Source organism: Balaenoptera musculus, chromosome 14, assembly GCF_009873245.2.
Source record: "Balaenoptera musculus isolate JJ_BM4_2016_0621 chromosome 14, mBalMus1.pri.v3, whole genome shotgun sequence".
In the NCBI taxonomy this organism is placed as follows: domain Eukaryota; kingdom Metazoa; phylum Chordata; class Mammalia; order Artiodactyla; family Balaenopteridae; genus Balaenoptera; species Balaenoptera musculus.
Window position 1 is genome coordinate 6,086,536 of NC_045798.1, and position 20,758 is coordinate 6,107,293.

General features: G+C 56.6%; 1 protein-coding gene across 1 annotated transcript in view; it reads left to right on the top strand.

Annotated features, from left to right (window-relative positions):
* The window catches only part of NCOR2 (nuclear receptor corepressor 2), a 222,967-nt gene that overhangs the window by 67,413 nt on the left and 134,796 nt on the right, over positions 1-20,758 (top strand). The window contains 4 exon segments of the mRNA XM_036823685.1: positions 3,211-3,428; positions 9,946-10,073; positions 13,140-13,317; positions 19,956-20,135. Coding sequence (XP_036679580.1) covers positions 3,324-3,428; positions 9,946-10,073; positions 13,140-13,317; positions 19,956-20,135 — 591 coding nt within the window. The 5' untranslated portion in view covers positions 3,211-3,323.

Consider the following 20,758-nt stretch of genomic DNA (forward strand, 5'->3'; position numbering starts at 1 on the left):
TATTCCGTTGTAGAGATAGACCACGTTCTGTTTATTTCTCCACTCATTGGTTGATGGGCACTTGGGTTGTTTCCACCTTTGGCTATAGTGAATACTGCTGCTGTGAATACCTTGATTTGTTTCAGTCTCTGTTTTCCATTCTTTTGGGTATATGCCTAGGAGCGGAATTGCTGGGTCCTACAGTAATTCTATGTTTAACATTTTTAGGAACTGTCAAACTATTTTCCTAAAAATAAATTTTTTTTTTCAAGTTGGCGAAAAATGTGGCTAAGGTTGGGGGAGATAGAAATGGAGCTTATTAAAATAAGCTCGTGGTGAATGCAGGAGGTGCAAGATCCCCAGAGTCCCCTGGCTTTGGGGACAACCTGCACATGAGGAGGCTGGGCCATGGAGCCGGCGGAGTGATCCTTTGACAGGTGGGTGGTGGGGGCATGAACCCCAAGCTCGGCGGTGGACACTCTGTGAACGTTGAGGTCGTGGGAAGCCAGGCCTTGGCACGAGGAGGGTGGGGAAGTGGCCGAGGATTCTCCAGGGCTGGTTTGAAAAGGTGTCACTTCCCTGGCTTCTGGAGCCCACATGCAGTGCACGCCGTGAGCATCTTTCCCGGGATGCCATCCCCAGTCGGCATTTCATTAGGCAAAGGAGGTTAGAAATCTACTGGTAAATTAGACTTCTCGCCGCCTCATGCAATGCAAAGTCACATAGCAACTTGGAAGTTGCGCGTGGCGTCTCTTGGAAAGGCACGCAGATTGAGCTTCTCTCTGCCCAGGTGCTGCCCTCTTCCTCTTGCAGAGAGCGGGCAACCGTTTAAAACCCAGAGAGAGGCCAGAATAGAGCTGGCTTTGCTGCATCAGACCACCAGGGTCTGCTGGGCTTTGTGATGAGCTGGGACACAGGGAATTCTGGGACAGGGTCCAGCACTGGTGGCCACAACTGACCCCTCTCCCAAGGCCAGTCTCTTGTCTCTGGGCTGCAGGAGGGCTGCCACGTTGCTCTTGGTGGGGACTGGCGGCGGCAGCTCTGCCTCCCTTCCATGTCCACAGCATCGCTGTGACCGGGCTGCAACTACTGCAGTGACAGTACTAGTGACTGTAATAATAGTAGCTCCCATTTGCTGAGCAGGACTGTTCCCACGTTCGTGAGAATGACACAGTGCATCCTGTCTCGGTGTCTGGGAAAAGTCCACGTGGGCTTTTTTCCTGAGGTGGTCATAGGTGTGGCAGTTTGGGCTCTGGAATTCTTTGGCTTTGCAGTGTTAGAAGGATTGACAGCACCCGATGGAAAGGTTGCCTCCTTTGTGACTCCCTCCTTCTCTGGGTGAGTCAGAACTTTTGATGGCAAGTGACAGAAAGCTGGGTTGGGCTGGCAAAGGCAAAACACACAGAAGGAGTGCCTTGGCTTCCCTAAATGAAGTAGCAGCTATGATCTGCCTTCAGGCATGGCTGTATCAGGACCCAGCTGTGCTCTCTCTACCCTTCAAATCTGCCTTCCTGGGGCTATGTTCTCGGGTAGGTCCCTGCCAAGTGGTGGCCCCTGAGAGCTCCAGGCTTTCATCCTCCTGGCTTACAGCCCCAGCGGATAGTGCCTGTTTCTGGTTCCTTCTCAGTCTCATGACTGACTCTCATTGGCTCAGATTGGGTCAGATGCCCATCCCTGTACCAATCGCTGCCCCAGGGGAAGCAGGAATCTGATTGGCCAGGCCCAGATCACATGATCACACCTGGAGTCTGGGGAGGGAAGATGGTCCCTAAAAAGAAAGTCAAGTCTACTGTAGCAGGAGATGGGGGTGGGGAGTGGGATGCAGTCATGGCCCCCAGATGGGAGGGAAGGGGGTCTTGTTCTTCCTTTGATCGCCATGATCTCAATCTTCCCTCCCAATAGCCCTCCACATCAGACCTCCAAAGGGCAGAGGTTTAGGGCGCCCACGCCCTTGAAAGACAGTTGTCAGTGGAGGGCAGGGCGATGAGGGACGTTGGGATGAAATTACAGGGAGCTGGGGGTACACATGTGATGCAACCCCAGCCTGAGAGGGTACATCACATGGGGGCATCCAGGTGCCGGGCCCCTGCGCCACCTTGGATTCTCCTTAGCTCCTGGGTGGCGGGTGTGAGTGGGGGGTTTGCACATGACAGGGGCCTGATGGACACCCCTTTTCTGAGTGGCTGAGTGTGGAGGAGACCCGAGACCTGCCAGGCTTTCAACCCGGGCCTGGACGGCGGAGCCAGTTATAACCTCAGGCAGGCTGCTTGGAGCAGTGGCTGGCGGAGGAGGGAGAGAAGGGTCCTGGGGAGGTTGGGGGCCCCCAGAGATTTCTGGACAAAGGCCTCTCTGACCAGGGGCTCTCTTGCTCTCTTGACTGGAGTCCTTTCTTCCTCCTGGGCCTCAGTTTCCCCATCTGTAAAGCCAGTGGGTTCCTTCCATCCTGGACACATGAGTGCTTTCTTCCCCACGGACAGCATCCTTTGCCTGCCCCCCCGGGAGCCACCTGGGGCCCAGCCGGCTCTCATGCGTGTCCTCGGCTGTTTCCCCGGTGTGGCCCTCGGGCTCCCAGTCGCTTCGCTCTCAGCTCACGTCCGGGCCAACCTCACGTCTGTCCTGCTCCCCCGTCATAGTGTCACTCACCCTCCTCAGAGGGTCACTGGGAGGCCCAGGCAGGCCCGACTTTGCCCGGGGTTGCACTGTGACCTGTGTTCTGCCCGAGCCGACCCTGTTCACCACCATCACCCTGGACGGTTGTACGGACTTTTCCCCTCCTGGGACAGGCCCAGCAGTTGCCTGCCTGAGCTGCCAGGTGCTTTCGGGGAACCTTGCCCTGGTGACTCAAACTGGCAGAGGACTTGGGGTGGGGTTGGGTGGGCTGAGGGTGCTTGGGAGCCATGGGGGGGTCGTGGGGGCAATGCCCGCAGAGTTAGAGCTCCCGTGCCTGCTGAGCGAGGGCCTTGGCAGCGGGGGAAGACACGGCTGTCACCGATGTGGCTTGTGCAGCAGCTGCTGGCCTGTGGCTGGGAGAGGCCTCAGACACCACGTGGCGTCTCCCACTGCTGTCAGTGGGCACGGAGCTTGCCAGTGGCACGGAGGAGGGTCCCGGAGGACCCCTGTGTGCTCTCGCTTCCTCACAGGGGCCACAGGAAGGAATTGGGGCCCCGGCAGGGTCCGCAAGGAGCAGCCGCCCTGTGACTGATCTTCCTTGCTTTTCTGGTCTCCTCACAGGTGCCTGGCACAGGGAGGCCCTTGAGCAGATGACGAAGACTGGCTTTTAATCCTTGGAGACCATTGAGAGGGAGCTTACAGGGGCCCACGAGCCCCCCTGGACGCCCACCACCATGTCGGGGTCCACGCAGCCCGTGGCACAGACGTGGAGGGCCACCGAGCCCCGTTACCCGCCCCACGGCGTCTCCTACCCCGTGCAGATCGCCCGGCCACACACGGTAAGGGGCACGAATGTGCGCCTGGGGTCACATTTGGGGCCTTCTCTTGTCACCGGGTTCCTATTTCTCCTTGGAGTTGAGGCAGGAGCGGCTCCAACGGTGTTCCGCCAGGCCTCACTGTCCCCCGCGGGGAGGTGGGGTGCTTTGGCAGAGACCACTGGTATCTGTGGCCTGGGGACAGCTGGTAAAATCTCTTAGCTCCCATTTTAAAGCTAGGAAGATGGAGCCCAGGGCCAGGCTGAGCTGGGATCTCTGCCTCTGAGTCGGCTGTGGGATTTGCATGCAGACGTGGAGCTCCTGCTGTATACACTGTCAGCCCAGCCTCAGCCGGGCTCCCCTGCTTTAGGATTGGGGTGGCTTCCTAGGGGCCGTGGCTCGCAGACGCTCCCCTCCCCAGTCCTCAGGGCCTGGAGCCGATTCACTGCAGTGGTGCCCAGCGCTCTGAGACAATGGGGTCCAGCGCGTGTCATTCTCTGAATCCCCGACACGGGGGTCGCAGGGGTTAGTTCTGCTCACAGGGGAGTCTCCCCATTGTTGTGTGAGTGGGGGAGTGGCCTGCTGGGGAGGGAGCGGGCGTGCCCTTGGTCAGCTCTTTTTTAAAAAAAAAAATGTTTTGCTGCGCCGCATGGCCTGTGAGATCTTAGTTCCCTGACCAGGGATCGAACCCGTGCCCCCTGCAGTGGAAGCGTGGAGTCTTAAACATTGGACCGCCAGGGAAGTCCCGTTGGTCAGCTCTTTTGAGCTGCACCCCACTCTGTCCACCTCCTAGTGGGGGCCCCCTTTCCTGACTTCATCTCTAGTTGCGTGTGGCCCTGAGGATGAGGCTTGGTTCTGTTCTTTATCCTCAGGGGCTTGCCAGAGGGCTCTCAGGGTCCTGGGCCTCCCCCGTTTGACCTCCTGGGTGCTTGGTGAGGGGCTGCGAGGGTTTGCAGTTGCAGCTGGGGTCAAAGCTTGCTGTGCTGGCCCCTATGTGAACACGCCTGTGTCTGTCCTGCTTGGCTGGTGTGGTCCCTCCTGAGATGCAGAGAGGAAATGGCGTGGGAGGGCTTTTCTATCTTCCATGAGCGAGATGTTTTTGCATTTGAGCCCACGGGACCAGCCTGGGGGTGTCCCAGAAACAGTGGCCTCTTGAGGATTTGGGCCCCCAAGATGCTTTTGAGAACCAGCTGTGATAAACGGGCACATTCTGGATGGAGTCGTCGAATTCTCACAAACAACCCAATGAGAGAACACCTTGCATTATCATCCCATTTTGCAGATGAGGAGACTGAGGCTGGGAGGTTAAATAATAGGCCTCGGGTTAAATCACCGTGAGAAGGCAGTCGGCTTCAGCTTCAGGGGTCTGAGCCCCTGTGAAATGGTTGACTATTTATTGGTCACCTACTGTGTGCCCAGGGCCGAGGACTGTGCCCCTGGGGGTCATTTACTATTATGTGTGGTCATTACCTTTATCATAATCACAATAACAAAAATAAGCATTGTCGTCTGAGTGCTTACTACCGGGTGAGCATTTTGTTTATGCCCTTTATGTATACAGTTGCACTTGCTTCTCTATCACTGAAGTGAGGGTACCCTTATGCGGTGCACTTTGTAGACGGGGAACATTTTGCAGGTGAGGAAACAGGACAAGTCGCTTAATGATTCTGAGCCTCGGTTGTTCATCCATAAAATGGAGTAATGACAGCATCTGTCTCCTAGATTCTCCTGGGGATTAAACGTGATGATCTGTGGAAGGTCCTTATGACAGTGCCTGGCAGACACTTAGCCAGCTATGTCCACTTACAATATTGTCACTGTCACTACAGCTGCTTGGAGGGGCTGCCTCCCCTGGGGGCTCCTGGCGGTTGCCTCTGGTTTCTCTTCTTTCTCGTCCCCTCCTGCCAGGTTCCTACCCCCCTCCCACTCCCTCCCCGTGGGCCCAGCCTCGGTTAGTCCTTGAGTCCCTATGGCCCCTGCCATCCTGCAATCCCCCCATCCTTTGCCCCAGCTGGGCCCTCTCGCAGTCATTTGGCGTCACCAGCTGATCTCAGACACCGCCCGCACTTTTCCCGCTGGGCCGTCAGTGACGCAGGATGCGGCCGGGTAGGACCCAGTGGTCACTTCCTCCAGGCAGGAGGCTGAGGCCGGGGGTGAGCAGGGGCCCTTGGGTAGCTACGAGGCGGGGCATCCTTATCCTGTGTGGTGGCAGCAGTGGGGCCCCACTTCCTGATCACCCTGCCTCGTGCTGGGGTGACCCAGCTGGGGACCCCTGCTTGTTACTGGGAAGGCAGGAACAAGAATTCTAGGCATCCTGGGGGGGTCTTGCTCTCCTGGGCATGTGTCCGGGGCTGGAGCCACTTTTCTTCGGCTGGTGGGAGGTGAGTGTTGGGACTGTAATCTGGAGGTCCCCCTGCAGCCCTGTGCCCCCTAACCCCTTACCGCCAGCCCACCGTACAGGCAGGGTTTGTGAGATGCCCCCATTTTGGGGGGCGGAGGGTTTTTGGAAGACAGAGGGCGGAGGAAAAGGGAAAAAGGCGTGGAAGGCAAATGCCCCATCCAAGGGCCAGGTGGGAACCCAGGGGTCCCAGCTCCTTGTACAGTAGTTGAGGCAGGTCTGCTGGGATGAGGGGGTGGGGCCTGGACCCCGTGACCTGTGACCTTCCTGGGACTCAGCTCACTCCCGTACCTGCTCCCAACAGGCTTGCATCCAGGGTGGCACCTCCTGGCCCTGGAGGCTTCTTCCAGGGTGTCTGGGCACGGGGCTGCTTTGATGGTGGGTCCCCCTCTGGAGCCCGGAAGAACCTCCAGATGTGGCTTTGAATCCCTGTTCCTCCCAACTCACTGAGTGACATTCGGCTGCTCATTTAACCCCGTGGGGGCAGCCTCAGCTTTCCCATCTGCAGTATGGGTGTTGTGGGCCTGAGCATCGCTGGCGGGTGTTTGCGAGGTGCCCGGGGCGGTGTCTGTACGTGGCAGTCGCCTCCTTCCTCCTGGCGGGGTGGCAGGAGACCAAGGAGGCTCTGCACTCTGAGAGGGGCGGTGGGAGCCGCCTTCTCTGCTGGCCTGCGCCTCAGCCTGCGTCGCGTCCGGGCTGCCTGGTGTGTTACGCCGGCGCAGATGGAGGGCTTAATCCCAGGTGTGCTTCCCCTGAGCCAGCCTCAGGCGCACTCCGAGCCTCTCTTCACGGTGCTGGTGCGCATGGCTCGTTCAGTCCCACCTGCTCCACCCTCAGAGCCGCTCTGAGCCCTGTTCTCTCCTTCTCTGTGGTCTCGGCTTCCCTCCCCCGCAGTATCAGGACCCCACATCTTTCCCTGAGGGTCCTGGCGGGCTCCAGGCACTGAGGGTCTCCCAGGATTGAGGGTCCCAACACATCCTCCCCTCCTTGTCTCCTTTCCAGCTTTCTAGAGCCCAGCTCGATTCTGCCTTCTCTCCCAAGCCCCCCGGGACCCCCTGAGCTCTCTCGAGTTCCTGCAAGCTTTGCACTAAATGAATGCATTAAAGTCCAAAGACACGGGAATCAATCCCAGCGCCACTCCTGCCTGCTGTGTGGCCTTAGGCGAGTTACTTAGCCTCTCTGTGCCTTAGTGTAAGAAGGGCTTTTCAGAGCGCAGACTCTGGAGCCAGACCGCTGGCATTCATGTCCTGCCTCAGTGACTTCCTAGCTGTGAAACTTTGGACGAGTGGTCTTACCGCCCTGTGCCTCAGTTTCCCCATCAGTTGAGCGAGGTTAGTTATAAGACTCTGAGGATCAGGTTAGTTGACGTGTGCAGAGGCTTCTGCACAACGCCGGGCTGAGTAAGCGTGACTGATACAGTGCAGTGTTGATGACTTTGATGCTGCTGCTGTCATGACGACAGCGTGCCCGCTAGTATCCTCTTCCGAATGGCCCCCAGGGTACACTGTGGGCTTTTCCTCTAGAGGAGGGATTGGCAACCCTTCTCTGTAAATATTTCAGGCTTTTCCGGCCACTCGGTCTCGGTCACAACTACTCCGGCACTGTTGCCGTCCTAGCGTGAAAGCAGCTCAGCCAGCACGTACAGGAATGGCCATGGCCGTGTGCCAGTGACACCTGACGAAACAGGCCGAGCCTGGCTTTGGCCTTGGGCCCCGTTTGCTGACTCCTGCCCTAGATCAGTGCTTATCAGGCTCTCTGTGGGAAGGACCAGTCTGTTTCATTTCCAGTTTGTCACAAATGGATACGTGGTCCTTCCGCACGTGACCCAGTTCGCGGGCACGGGGACGGGTCTAGGCCGAGGCCAGCAGGGCTGTGTTGGCCGTGCGCTCAGGTGCCGCGGTCCCGTCAACAAGCTCTCAAGTAGGATCTGAATCCTCTCGTCTTCAGCGCTCCCCCCAGACCAAGGGTCGCGGACCCAGGAGCCTGCTTGGGCCACGTACATGTGTGAGGGCAGCAGGTGGGTTTGGAATGTTTTGTTAACACGTGGAGGGTTCTCACGTTCTGAGACGTGGCTGGAGGTTTCCAGCCTGAGTGCCTGGTGTCTTCAGGCTCCTGTGACCACAGTGAGCCCCACCTTGGGTCTCTCTTGGGGTCTCCCCAGTTCTTGCCTTCCTGTAGAGATGCAGGCACCCTCGGTGGTCCCTGGACTCAGAGCCCTGGGGCGGAGATCAGTGTGGATACCACAGAAACGGCCCCCAAGATGTTCCTTGGAGGGACCGTGCTAATGAGGTCATCCTGCTTGGTTCCCAAACTGAGAAACTGAGGCCAGAAGGGTTCATGCAGTGGCCGCCCCATGCCCCTGCCTGCCTCGGGGGCCCTGGGGGCCGTGTGCCTTTTCCCGCCTCGGTTGGCAGTGGTAGGCGCCGTCCTGCCGGGGCCCTCTCCCAAGGGATTGGACCGTCTGCCTCTCTGCCGCTTTGTTCATTTTGCTTTTGTGTGAGAGGGAATTTTCCTCCCAGCAGACTGCAGTGCTTGCCGATTTCTTCTCACACCTCTGCGTGCGTGTGCACACCGGATCTGTGCCTGGCAGCCTCGCCGGCATGATCCCAGAAGCTGCCGCCCCCTCCCTCCAGCCCTTTCTTCTCGTTCCTTCGTTAGCACCTGGTGCCTTGTGCAAGACATCGTGGGGTGTGGGGGAGGGGGGAGGCTGAGTCCTCTGCCTTCTGGAAGCTGCCCTCAGTCTTAAGGGAAACCCTTGGAGAGTTAAGGGGGATGCTTGGTTGGAGACACAGAGGCCTCCTTCCATCTGGGTCAGGCATCCGTTTCAGTTTTCTTTCTTTCTTTTTTTTTGGCCGCGCCGTGCGGCGTGCGGGATCTTAGTTCCCCGACCAGGGATTGAACCCGTGCCCCCTGCAGTGGAAGCGTGGAGTCCCAACCACTAGACCGCCAGGGAATTCAGGCGTCCATTTCACTGATGAGGAAACTGAGGCTCAGGGAGTTTAAGGGATGGACAGATACCTCTAGCCCGAGGCCTTGCAGCTTCTTGCTTCCACATCGGGCTGCCCTTCCCTCATTTCCAGCCTCTGAGGTTGACAGGATCCCTCTTGATTCCGGTTACTCATCCTCTCTCGCCTCCAGCCTCCCAGCCTCTTACATGTGTTTGTTTTGGAGGGTCTGAAACACATACATTTCCAACACACCTACGTGGTATCATCTAATTCTCTTTGCAGAAATAACTGCTTAAAAAAAAAAAAAAGCCAGACAGCAAAAGAATGACTAGATTTTTTTGGAAAATTGGGAGAATTAAGAAGGGTGCCAAGAAGAAAATAAATCACCTACAATCCCACGCTTTCCCAAGCCTTACTCGTGTCAGACATCACTAATTGATTGCCACCCCACAGTATAACTGGGTGTTCTCTGCAGGCAGAACTAATCGATTTAGATTGGTACACATAGGAAGCCTGTCCTGTTTTCTTCTTTGAAAGGCTTCTCTTTTCTAGCTTTGTTTTTTTTTTTTTAAACATTTTAACGTGTCTTAAATCAGGGTGTAGTTGCTAATCGGGGTACATCTAATTTGTTAGTGTTTAGTTTTTCCACAGATGGCAATGGGTAATGGATGGCATATTACTGAAGAAGGCATGTTTTGCCTGGAGTTTATCCTTCTGACTTTGAGCTGTACTTGCCTATGTGACACACGTGTGTAGGTTTTCCCTCTGTAAGACGGGGGACTCCCACGTTGGGGCTTTGTTTTGGAATCTGGTCTTTGAGCCTTGAAGACCGTCAGCATTTGCCGTGTCATCCGCTGTCCCCTGGCGTGGATGCCTTTGTCTTGCTGTGTCACTTGCACCCATGGCAGACGTGCAGGTTGTGCCTTTTTCCATTTGTCTCTGCTAACACGTGGGCTCAGTTGTCTCATCTGGAAAGAGGGCAGGACCAGGTGCCCTTTTGCTGAATGTGTCACTTCTCCTTGGCGATTGGCCCCAGGAATGTCCTCTGGCTGGACTGGGTCAGAGGGCCGGGAAAGGATGTAGGAGGGTCCCCGGGTACAGGAGCAGCACCGGGCAGGGGGCTCTGGCCCTGCCTCGCTGTGTGGGCTGCACTGCAGCGGGATGGGTGCTCAATGGTCTGTGTCCTCTGCTGCAGGACGTCGGGCTGCTTGAGTACCAGCACCACCCCCGTGACTACACCTCACACCTGTCGCCTGGCTCCATCATCCAGCCCCAGCGGAGGAGGCCCTCCCTGCTGTCTGAATTTCAGCCCGGGAATGAAAGGTGAGGAGGGGTTTGCGCGTCCATTGCTCAGACGGGGAAGTGGAGGCCTGTGCTCACGAAGAGCTCGCAGGGTCGGTGTTAAACGAAGGGGTGTCAGGCTGTGCCCTTGTCCTGGTGCGGCTGTGGCTGGGACGGGGATGGGGATGGACAGCGAAGAGCCACGTGGCCCTTGGACTTCCCGCTGTGAGCCTGCAGTGGCCTCTGGGTGTGTGGCCCAGGCAGGAGGGGCTGACCACCAAGAAGTGGGGGAGTGGGGCTGGGTTGCTGGTTGGGAGTGACGTGTCCACAGCTGGGTGTACGTGGGGAGCCCCCTTCCTCCCCTCCCTTTGTCATCCCCTTTTCTCCGAGTCCTCTGCCATCCCTCAGCCGGCAGACTGGGCCTGCGGGCCTGCCTTGCCGTCCTTAAATCCAGGTGGGTGAGAGCAAGCCATACGGCGGGTGGGGACCCAGTGAGGGGACGGCCAAGGCCAGAGCAGGGCCCCAGGGTGCCTGAGACAGTAGCAGCACTAATTGCTAAGAGTCCTGAGCTGCTGCGGCTTCTTGGTGTCACACCACGCGGCTTGTGGGATCTCAGTTCCCCGACCAGGGATTGAACCCAGGCCACGGCACTGAAAGCCTGGAGTCCTAACCACTAGGCCACCAGGGAACTCTTGAGAGTCCTGAGCTTCTAACATGCGATGGCCTATTGTAGGCTGCGGGCGCCCAGCAGGCACTTAGACAGGCAGCCCTGCCTGCAGGAAGCCCACAGTCTAGTAGGGGAGATGCAACGAACACACACGGTGACTCCAGAAGGAGGCAGGTGCCCTGTTTCCTGCAGGGCAGGGACGGGCTACTATTTCGCTGGAGAGGCCGCGAAAGGCCTCTCGGGAGAGATGCTTGGCCACTAAGTAGCCAGCCGCTCAGAGAGCGGGGTGAAGGCCTTCCAGGTGGAGGGAGCAGCGCGTGCAAAGGCCTGGAGGTGGGAATGTGCTTGGAGTGTTCCAGAAAGGCGAGGAGGCCGGGTGGCTGGGGGCCAGGAGGGTGAACTTCGAGGGGACTATGGGAGGGTTTGGAGCTTTGGAGGGCCAGGATATAACTTCCACCCTCAGATCCTTCCGGCCATGTGCAGTGATTCTAGGGGCAAGCAGGGACCACTGAGGCTGGGCTGGCCCAGGGGCCCTGTCCCATCGTCTCTTCCTTTGTCACCTTGCTGAGGCTGCGAGGTTGAGGGATGGCCTAGGTGGGACCAGAATTCCGGAGAGCTGGCCTGGGCCTTTTGTGCTGCCACAATTGCATGGAGGCAGCCAGGGCCCCGCGGGGAGGCCACTGCTGTGGGCCGTGGCTTCAGTCCCTCTGCACCGGGTGGCTTAAAACAGCAGAAACGTGTTCTCTTCCAGTTCCTGGGGGACAGAAGTCTGAAACCCAGATGGCAGCAGGGCTGCACTCCCTCTGAAGGCTCTGGGAGAGGACCTGTTCCTGGCCTCTTCCAGGTTCTGGAGGCCCAAGGTGTTCCTTGGCCTGCTGCTGCATCACCCCAGTCTCTGCCCCCCTCTTTGTCTGTGTCCTCGGCTCTTCTTAGGAGGACGCTTGTCATTGAGTTTAGGTCCCAACTTAATCCAGTATGACCTCATCTCAGTTAATTACATCTGCAAAGACCCTACCTCCAAAGAAGGTCACATTCTGAGGTTCTGAGATGACATGAATTCTGGGGGAGGGCACGAACCTATTACGGTGCCCTTTTCATGTTTAAATGTAGACGCCACATGCTTCCTGCGGGGCATCTTGTAATTGTGAAGCTGTTGGTTCTCAGGTGGGCAGGAGGGGCATCCTGTGACCTGGCTTTGGCGAGAGACGGGCCCCCCAGGGAGGAGAGGACAGCAGCAGAGCCTCAGCCCCCATTGCAGTCAGTAACACTCATTCCGCCTACGCGCACTGATTGAACGCCTGCTGTATGCCAGGCACTAGACAGATGAATGTCCCTGCCCTTGGGGAGCAGACGTTCTGGGACGGGGGAGGCAGCCACCAAACGTGCGTGAACCAGCAAGCAAATAGTGATGGCTGCAGAGGAAGAGAAAACGAGGTGGGGTGAGATGGGGTATGTCTGGTGGGCAGGGAGACTGCTGTTAGGAGGATGGGGTATGTCTGGTGGGCAGGGAGACTGCTGTTAGGAGGATGGGGTATGTCTGGTGGGCAGGGAGACTGCTCTTAGGAGGAGGCGCCCCGTGCGCTGAGACAGGATGGAGAAGAGGTAGCCTGGAAGGAGCTGCTGTGGGAGTGTTCCAGCCTAGTCAGCGCGTAGCCCCTGCGGCAGGAATGCAGTGGGCAAGGTGAACGAGGGCCAGACCAGGCAGGGCCTGAGGTTGGGGGGAATGCGTTTGGATTCTATTCTAAGTTTATTGGGCAAAAAACATCAACTTGAAAAGCATTTCAGCAGGGGCAGTATTTGGGCTGTCTGGTAAGGAGCAGGAGCTGGAGGTGAAAGCTGGGAGTCGTGGCTCAGCTGTGTGTGCTCAGGCAAGGCCATGGCCTCTCTGGGCCAGTCTCCTTCTCTGTAAACTGGGGAGGAGGGTTAAGGAGAGTTAGTTGGGAGTGATTAGGCTGGACAGCTCCTATCTCTGCATAAGGCTGCTGGGCTGACTTGAAAAGGAGGCAAGGCCAGGTTGAGCAGCCAGAGTGCTGTGATCGGCTAGTGATGTCTGCTTTGGGTGAGGGATGTGCAAATAGCATCATGTGTGTTATTGTCTGTGTGAGACCCACAGTGTTTTTCAGACTTTCCCCGTGAATGACCAGGGATCTTGTTTCAATGCAGAGTCAGATTCAGTAGGTCTGGGGTGGGACTCAAGATTCTGCATTTGTAACCAGCCTCAGGAGGGGCTGAGGCTGCTGGTCTGGGGGCCACACTCAGTGAGGGAGCAGGGAATCAATCACCAGTACATTCTCTTGCTGTAAACGTAGTTAGTGAATGCTGACTCGGCGGAAGACAGAGCTGTATTTGAGTCCTGCCTCTCTGTGTGCCCTTGAACAGATGGGCACTCCTCCCTCAGGACGGGCAGCAGACGTGATGCCGTGTGCCCTTGCCCCCCACAGGTCCCAGGAGCTTCACCTGCGACCCGAGTCGCACTCATACCTGCCTGAGCTGGGCAAGTCGGAGATGGAATTCCTGGAGAGCAAGCGCCCTCGCCTGGAGCTGCTGCCTGACCCGCTGCTGCGGCCCTCGCCCCTGTTGGCCACTGGCCAGCCCGGGGGCTCCGAGGACCTGTCCAAGGTAAGGCCTGGCCTTAGCCGGGAGCTCCTCTGAGGGTTTGGGTTCTGCTGCGATTGGGCGGGGAACAAGGGAGGGGGTGGGCGTGCTGGGCTGGGGAGATGGCTTGGGCGAAGGCTGGGAGAAGGGCTGAGCCCGGGGCGTGCAGAGGCTGGGCAGCCAGAGGAGGGTCCAGGGACGAGCTTGGCTCTGTGGGCCATTTCTTGGCTGGAGAGGGACAGCTTCCCCCACTGCCCCCTCCAGCTGCCCGAGTGTGTCCAGCCTGTGGGGACCACTGTGTCCCGGAGGGCACCTGCATTTTACTCTTCTTTAAGCAGAAAGTCGAGCTGAGATGGAGGGGGAGAATGTGCACAGATTAAGCGCTCATGGTTTGCTGCTGAGAGAGGTTTTTCTGCTATTTCAGTGAACCTCAGGACCGTCCACGCTAGAAGCTCGTTTGCTCTGTATCTAAACGGAGGAATCACAGCCAGTGGCCCAGATGCTTCTGTCCCCTAGGGTCCCCCAGCTGCCTCAGAGGCTGTCATTTCACTGTCACTGCCTAGGGTGGGGCAGGGACTACGGCCGGATGATACGCTCATCCTTGGCCGGCTGCGTGATGGATGTCCTTTCCGCACGTGCTGAGCAGTGCCTTTATGCTCCTTCGTGACCGTGAGGACGCACATTAGCTCATTAACGGCCGCCCAGCTGCTGGGTGAGGTCAGTGCTCGTCTCACTGCAGCACCAGCGGGGGTGGGTGGGGCCTGGGAGCCAGGACAGGGGAGGGAAGTGGCCCACTCGGGCCTGCTGGATCCTCTTCTCTGCCTGACACTGGATTGGTGGGATTTCAGGCTGAGGCCAGTTCTTTATCGGGGGGCTGGCAGGAAAGGGGTTTCCCGGGGTGGTCATGATGATGGTGACAAGCTAACACGGAGGCCCTGACCGTGTGCCGGGTGCTTTGCTGAGGGTGCATGTCCTTCCATTGTGCCTTCCCAGCCTGATGAAGCCCGGCCTGCGGTCACCTCTTATAGACGGGGCCCCAGGCTAAGAGAGCCACTCACCCACGGTCACTGGGAGGTGGCGAGCGGGCCCTGAAGCCCAGGCAGCCCGGGTCTGTAGCCCGGGTCTGCCCACCAGGCTGCCCCGCCTCGGGCTTCCCCTCTGGTCCCCCGTGCCTGCCATCCTGCCATCCCTGCGTTAGCCTCCTCCTCATAGGTTCCATCACTGCTCAGCCTCCTGGGAGGGACGTTGTCATCGGAAAAGCTGTTCCCTGAAGTGGGTCTTGGGCAGTAGGCGAGTGGGGTGCCTGGGAAGGGGGGGCACAGGGCCACACCAGGGATGCTTGCTGTCCACCCCCCTGCGAGGGACCAGAGCCCCGAGTGGGCCATATCCCTGTGCTCGTGTCTGGTTCTGCCCAGAGAACAGGCTGACGGGTGTCTCTGGACAGCCCCGTCGGGCCTCTGCTGCCTGCCGTGCATCTCTCCAGAACTGGGCTCTGAGTCCTCAGACCTGTGGGTCCCTCTGAGGGTCTCCAGGCCTGACAGGGGCTCTGCGAGTCCTTTTGCTTCTCCTTCTCCTTCTTAGGGCTCCCTGGGTGCTTCTTCTCCCTCTGTGGGTCTTTCTCAGTCTTTGCTTCTGTCTCTGTATGTCTCTGTCTCTCTGTCCCTGTGTCTCTGTCTTTCTCTGCCTGGGGTGTGTGTGTGTGTGTGTGTGTGTGTGTGTGTGTGTGTGTGCGCGTGTCTATGTCTGTCTGTCTCCGTATCTCTGTTTCTCTCTGTCTCTGTGTCTGTCTGTCTGTCTTTCTCTCTGTTCTCTTCCTGGACCCCATGGGTGTGGGGGAGTGATGGGCCCAGTGTTGGGGCCTGGCTGGACCAACTACTGTAATTGCTCCAGGCTGTTAAGAACATTTGGAAAGTATGAGCAAATTTTGGGCAAGAGAAGAAGCCAGGGGAGAAACACAACTCTGAGGGAGTTCAGATGTTTTTTGCATCTGCTGTGTAGAATTCAGCTGGGTACGTGAGATGGGAATTTGATGGGATTTTTTTTTTTTTAACAGCTCCTCCCTCCCCACCGGCCCCGGCTGTGTTCCTTTTTCATATAAAAATGTAAAATATAAAAATGTCCTGTTTTATAATGCTTCCGTGGCATTCAGCCTCTGGAGTCCTGTGGCATCAGAGGCTTCCTTTGGGATTCACCAAACTTTGTTCTTGGACTTTAGAATCATCACAAACAGCACCATTTCTGAAAATCTCTTTGTCTCTTGGGGCCCCGTTGGCTGAAAGGGACAGAAAACCCATGTCAAACTGGTTTAGGCAGGAGTCCTGGCTCATATAACTGAAATCGAGGGGTTGTTGGCTTCAGGCACAGCTTGATCCAGGTGACATGTTACCAGGTCCCTATCTCTGTCCATTTCTTGGCTCTGCCATCTTGCACGTGGTCTTGGTGTATTAACAAGGAGAAAGTTTGAGATTCCACGCCTTCTTCTTCCCACATTCAAGGTCAAAAAAAGAACTTTCCCTCTGTCTCCACATTTCCAGGCCAAAGCTGTTGATCTCCCTGCCTTTGAGTGAGGCCCATGCCTGTCCTGGAACCCATCATTGTGACTGGGGGAGAGGACTGTGGGTGCCTGAGGCTGGCCCTGCCCTTTCCTGGGTCTGAGACAGGGGGAGCCCCAGGGGGTCCTCTCCAGCCCCCAAGGCTTTTGCTGCCTCTGTGTCTGTAATTTTACATAATGAGATTTTCTGTTCCACGTTGGCCTGAATTTTTACACCAAGGGCATCTGATGGGGAACATGGTGCCGACTGCTACCTAGCGGCGACTGGTGAGGGTGTAGGATTGTTGTTTTCCTCCTGTGGCTTTGGGCCTAAATGAAGGCCAGCAGCCATTGGAAGAACCATCTGGAGGCCCAGTAGCCAGGCTCCCTCGGTCCCATTCCTGCAAAACTCAGCACTGCAGAAAGCACCCTTTGCCCTTCAGGCTTGCATCATCTTCTCTTCAGATTGAGGTGAAATTCACATAACATGAAATTAACCACTTTGAAGTGAATAATTCAGCGGCATTTAGTATAGTCACGGTGTTGGGCACCACCTCTGTCTAGTTCCAGAGCATTTTCATCACCCCAGAAGTAAACCTGATACCCATTAAGCAGTCACTTCCTCCTCGCAGCCCCTGGCAACCACTGATCTGCTTTCTGTCTCTGTGGATTTGCCTGTTCTGGACACTTCATATCAATGGGATCATGCGATATGTGGCTTTTTACGTCTGGCTTCTCTCACTCAGCATCATGTTCTTAAGGTTCATCTGTGTTTTACCACGCGTCTGTACGTCACTCTGAATCATATTCCATTGTATGGAGAGACCACACTTTGTCAGTTGATGGATCTGCCTGTGTGGTTTTGCTTAGAATAAAAGCTAAGCCTGAACCTTAAGGAAGAAGTCACTGAAGAAGACGGATTTTCCCCATCAAGAATTTAAGAGAAAGTTTCCAGCAACTTTTCCAACAGTTGCTAGCGGTTGCCAACTTCTTCGTCTCACCCCTGCACTGCTCCTGTGGGGTTTGGGGATGGAAACCTTCTTTTTGCTCATGTCATTTTGAGAATTATCCCTGGGTTGGATGAACTGTTGCAGGGTGTCCTGGCCCCGAAAGCCTTCTGTCCACAGCCCTTGTTCTTGCTGTGCTCCTCTCCGTCCCTTCTCAGTCCTGGTGGAAGATCAGAGGTGGGCAGGAGAGTCGTTTCCTACAGCAAGTAGCAGGATTGGGCTCCAGGAGCCATATCGCCAAAACCTTTTGTCTCAAGAAGCCGGAGAAATGGGACTTCCCTGGCGGCACGGTGGTTAACTATCTGTCTGCCAATGCTGGGGACGCAGGTTCAAGCCTGGTCCGGGAAGATCCCACGTGCCGTGGAGCAACTAAGCCCATACACCACAACTACTGAGCCTGTGCTCTAGAGCCCGCGAGCCACAACTACTGAGCCCGTGTGCCACAACTACTGAAGCCCGCGCGCCTAGAGCCCGTGCTCCGCAACAAGAGAAGCCACTGCAATGAGAAGCGCGCGCACCGCAACAAAGACCCAATGCAGCACCCCCCCCAGCAAAAAAAAGAACCCTGAGAAATGATTGAGGCTGTCGGGGGAGACCAGCCAAGCGCTCTGGGGCACAGAGGGAAGGGACGGATCTCAGTTAAGGGCTGGGGGAGGGGGCGTGGATAGGGGTTCTGATTTCAGGTGGCACAAAGGTGCAGTTAGGAGACGGAATGGCTAGTGCAAAGGCCCGGAGACGCCACGGTGCGCAGGCTGCTTCTGGTCTGGCGTGTGTGGGGTCAGGTGCCTGCAGCCCCTGTGTCTGCCCTCCGCCCTCCTATTTGGGAGCAGTTAGGGCCAAACACACGCGCGCACACGCACACACACACACACACACTCCTTCTGAGTATTTCTCTAGGGGATCTGTCTTCTGTGCACAGTTTTGCCTCTAATTTCAGGGGGTCCTAGACCCTGGAAGGGATCTTGCTCTTGCTTTTCTGCCCAGACACATGGTTCTCAGGGATGAATGAATGCATGGTGACGACCCCGTTTCTGCTGTGGGACTCCCAGCAACCTGGTTGCATGCTCTGCCTGCGTCTGGAGAGTTCTGAATGAGGCCTGGTCTCTCCCGTCCTGTGCCCTCCAAGCCAAGGCTCCATCGCTTTGTGGCTGTTGACCTCGGGCACGTCGTTGAATCTCACTGGACCTTAGTTTCCTCATCTGGAAAATGGGGAAAACCATATTTTGACTTCCAGGGTGGGCTGTGACAATTATGTGAGTTAAGAGCACAGGTTGGCAAACTCGGCAAGCTCCAAACTGGCCCTCAGCGTGGGGCTGTAAATAAAGTTTTATTGGCACTCAGCCATGCCCATTCTTTTGTGTCCTGTCTGTGGCTGCATTCCCACTACAGTGGTGGGTGAGTAGTTGGGACAGAGGCCGTCTGACCTACAAAGACTGAAGTGTTTTTCCACCTGGCCCTTTACAGAAAGTGTGCCGACCGCTGGCTTAGAGCCGTGCCAGGCCTGTGTCTGCAGGTTCTCCGTACCCTCATCTGTGCAATGGGGATGCAGTGGCAGCCCCCTGGGAGAGCTGCAGCCGGGGCCAGGATGTGGGGTGTGCCGAGGACTGGGACGGTGCCTGGTTCGGTTTCCTAGGCGTCCCTGAGGAGCGTGGAGGCCCACCTCAGAGCCGTGGGGCAGGGCCACATCAGAGCTGTTGAAGGGCTTGAGATCTTTTCTGCCTTTGCCCCCAGGGTTCTGGGTGTGTGGAGGGCCTGGGAGTCTCAACACCAGCTCTCCCACGTCTCAGATGGCAACGATGAGGCCAGGATGATCCCCAGACACTGGGGCCCTGTGGGCTTCGGTGGGGTGTGTGTGTGTGTGTGTGTGTGTGTAGGACCAAGACCCCGAGGCCAGGAAGGGTGGACTTAGAATGGCACAGCCTCTGCTCAACTCGAGCTGGGGGGTGGGGTGGCACTTGGCAGCCCTGGGGCTGCAGTTGTCCCCGGGAATAATGTGTCCTCTGTCCTCCGGCTGCAGCTGCCTTGGGGGTGGGGAAGCAGCGGCCTGGAGCTCCTCCTGGGGCCTCCTCTGCCAGCAGCTGCTGACTTGGCCTTGAGGATGGCACAGGGCGGGGCTGGGTTTGGGGGCAGGACAACCGCAGCCAATGCCTGTGGAGCTCTGACAGTGTGCCAGGCTCTGAGCTGAGTGCTCTGCACATATTAACTCATTCCAGCCTCACAGCAGGCAGGAGGTGGGAATTGTCCCATTGTACAGATGAGGAAATGGAGGCAGATGATCTGCTTGTGGTCATGATGATGCTGGGAGGTGGCAGAGTGGGTGGGGATTTGAACCTGGGGCTGTACAGGTGAGTGCTCCGGGACACAGACTGGGTTTTATTTTTGTTGGTGGAATGAAGGAGTCGCCGAATAACTCAATGAAGGATTCCCTTGTTTGTTTAACACATTTTTGAAAACAACTTCATTACACAAAGAGTAATACTCAGTGAAGGAAAATCAGAAAAACACTGGTAAATTAAAAAGAAGAAAGTGAAAATACCCGCCTTCTCCCCCGCTGCCCCGATAACTACTTTTGACATCTCTGTATCCCGTTCTCATAGTTTTCCTGTGTGTTTGTGTACATCGTCTACAAAACTGGGTTTGCACTGTGTGTGATATTCTGTAACTTGCTGGTTTGGACTGAGCATCGTGAATAAGTGTTCACGGAGCATCACCTGAGGCCAGACCTTGGGTGTTTGGAGGCTGTGGGTCTTGGTGCCAGTTCTCGAGGAGTTTGGTCTGGTGGGAGGGCACAGACAGGGTAAGTGGGGTGAAAGAGAGGTGTGTTATGGGGAAAGGAAAGAGGCAGGGCTTCACGACTTGAGGGATGGTTGGGGAAACTTGCATGTAGGAGGATAAAAAGGATCTGCACTTTGGAAAAGGCTGAGGAGGGAACACCTGGCAGGAGGACCAGTGAAGGCAAAGGCAGAGAGGTGGATCAGTAAGCAACCCTGTATTTGGCACATGGGGGCTGGCACGACAGATGCCCGGTATGTTGGTGCCTGAAGTCATGGCTGGAAACTTGCGGTTTACTGGGGGATGGGGGTGCCCCCTGTGCTGATTCCACGCCTGTTCTTCCTCCACCGCAGGACCGCAGCCTGACAGGCAAGCTGGAGCCGGTGTCTCCTCCCAGCCCCCCACATGCTGACCCTGAGTTGGAGCTGGTACCTCCACGGCTCTCCAAGGAGGAGCTGATCCAGAATATGGATCGGGTGGACCGCGAGATCACCATGGTAGAGCAGCAGATCTCCAAGCTGAAGAAGAAGCAGGTGCGTGTGAGTGGGGGAATGCCGGCTCTCAGCTCCCGATTCAGCAGCAGCTGCTGCTGAGAAGATAACAACACTGGTAGTTATAGCAGTTGTGAACGTGTGCTGAGCACTGCCCATGTACTGGCTCATTTTTATGCCCTTTACGTTTATTGGACAAGAGAGCTGTTTTGTGTGGTGCTGTCCGAGGGAGATTTCTGCAATGACGGAAATGTTCTAGATCTGCACTGTCCACAATGGTAGCCACTACCCATATGTGACTGTTGAGCCCTTGAAATGTGCCTAGTGCAGCTGAGGAACTGAATTTTTAATATAGTTTAATTTGAATTGAAATGAAATTTACACTTGAATGGCCACATGTGGCTACTGTACTGGACGGCACAGGAATGATGGGTGGGAGGTCAGCATTTACAGCCAGGCTGTCCAGACATGTGGGGTGGGCAGTTACTTCTCTGTGCCTCACTTTCCTCATCCATAATGTGGGGGGAAGTATCACGTGACTCTGACCCTAGCTCTGGAATCTGTATGAGCTGGGCCTCCTAACTCTGCCTTGGAACATTCACCTCTCTGAGCCTCGGTTTCTTATCTGTAAGATGGGCACAGATATGACACCACCTCATAAGGTT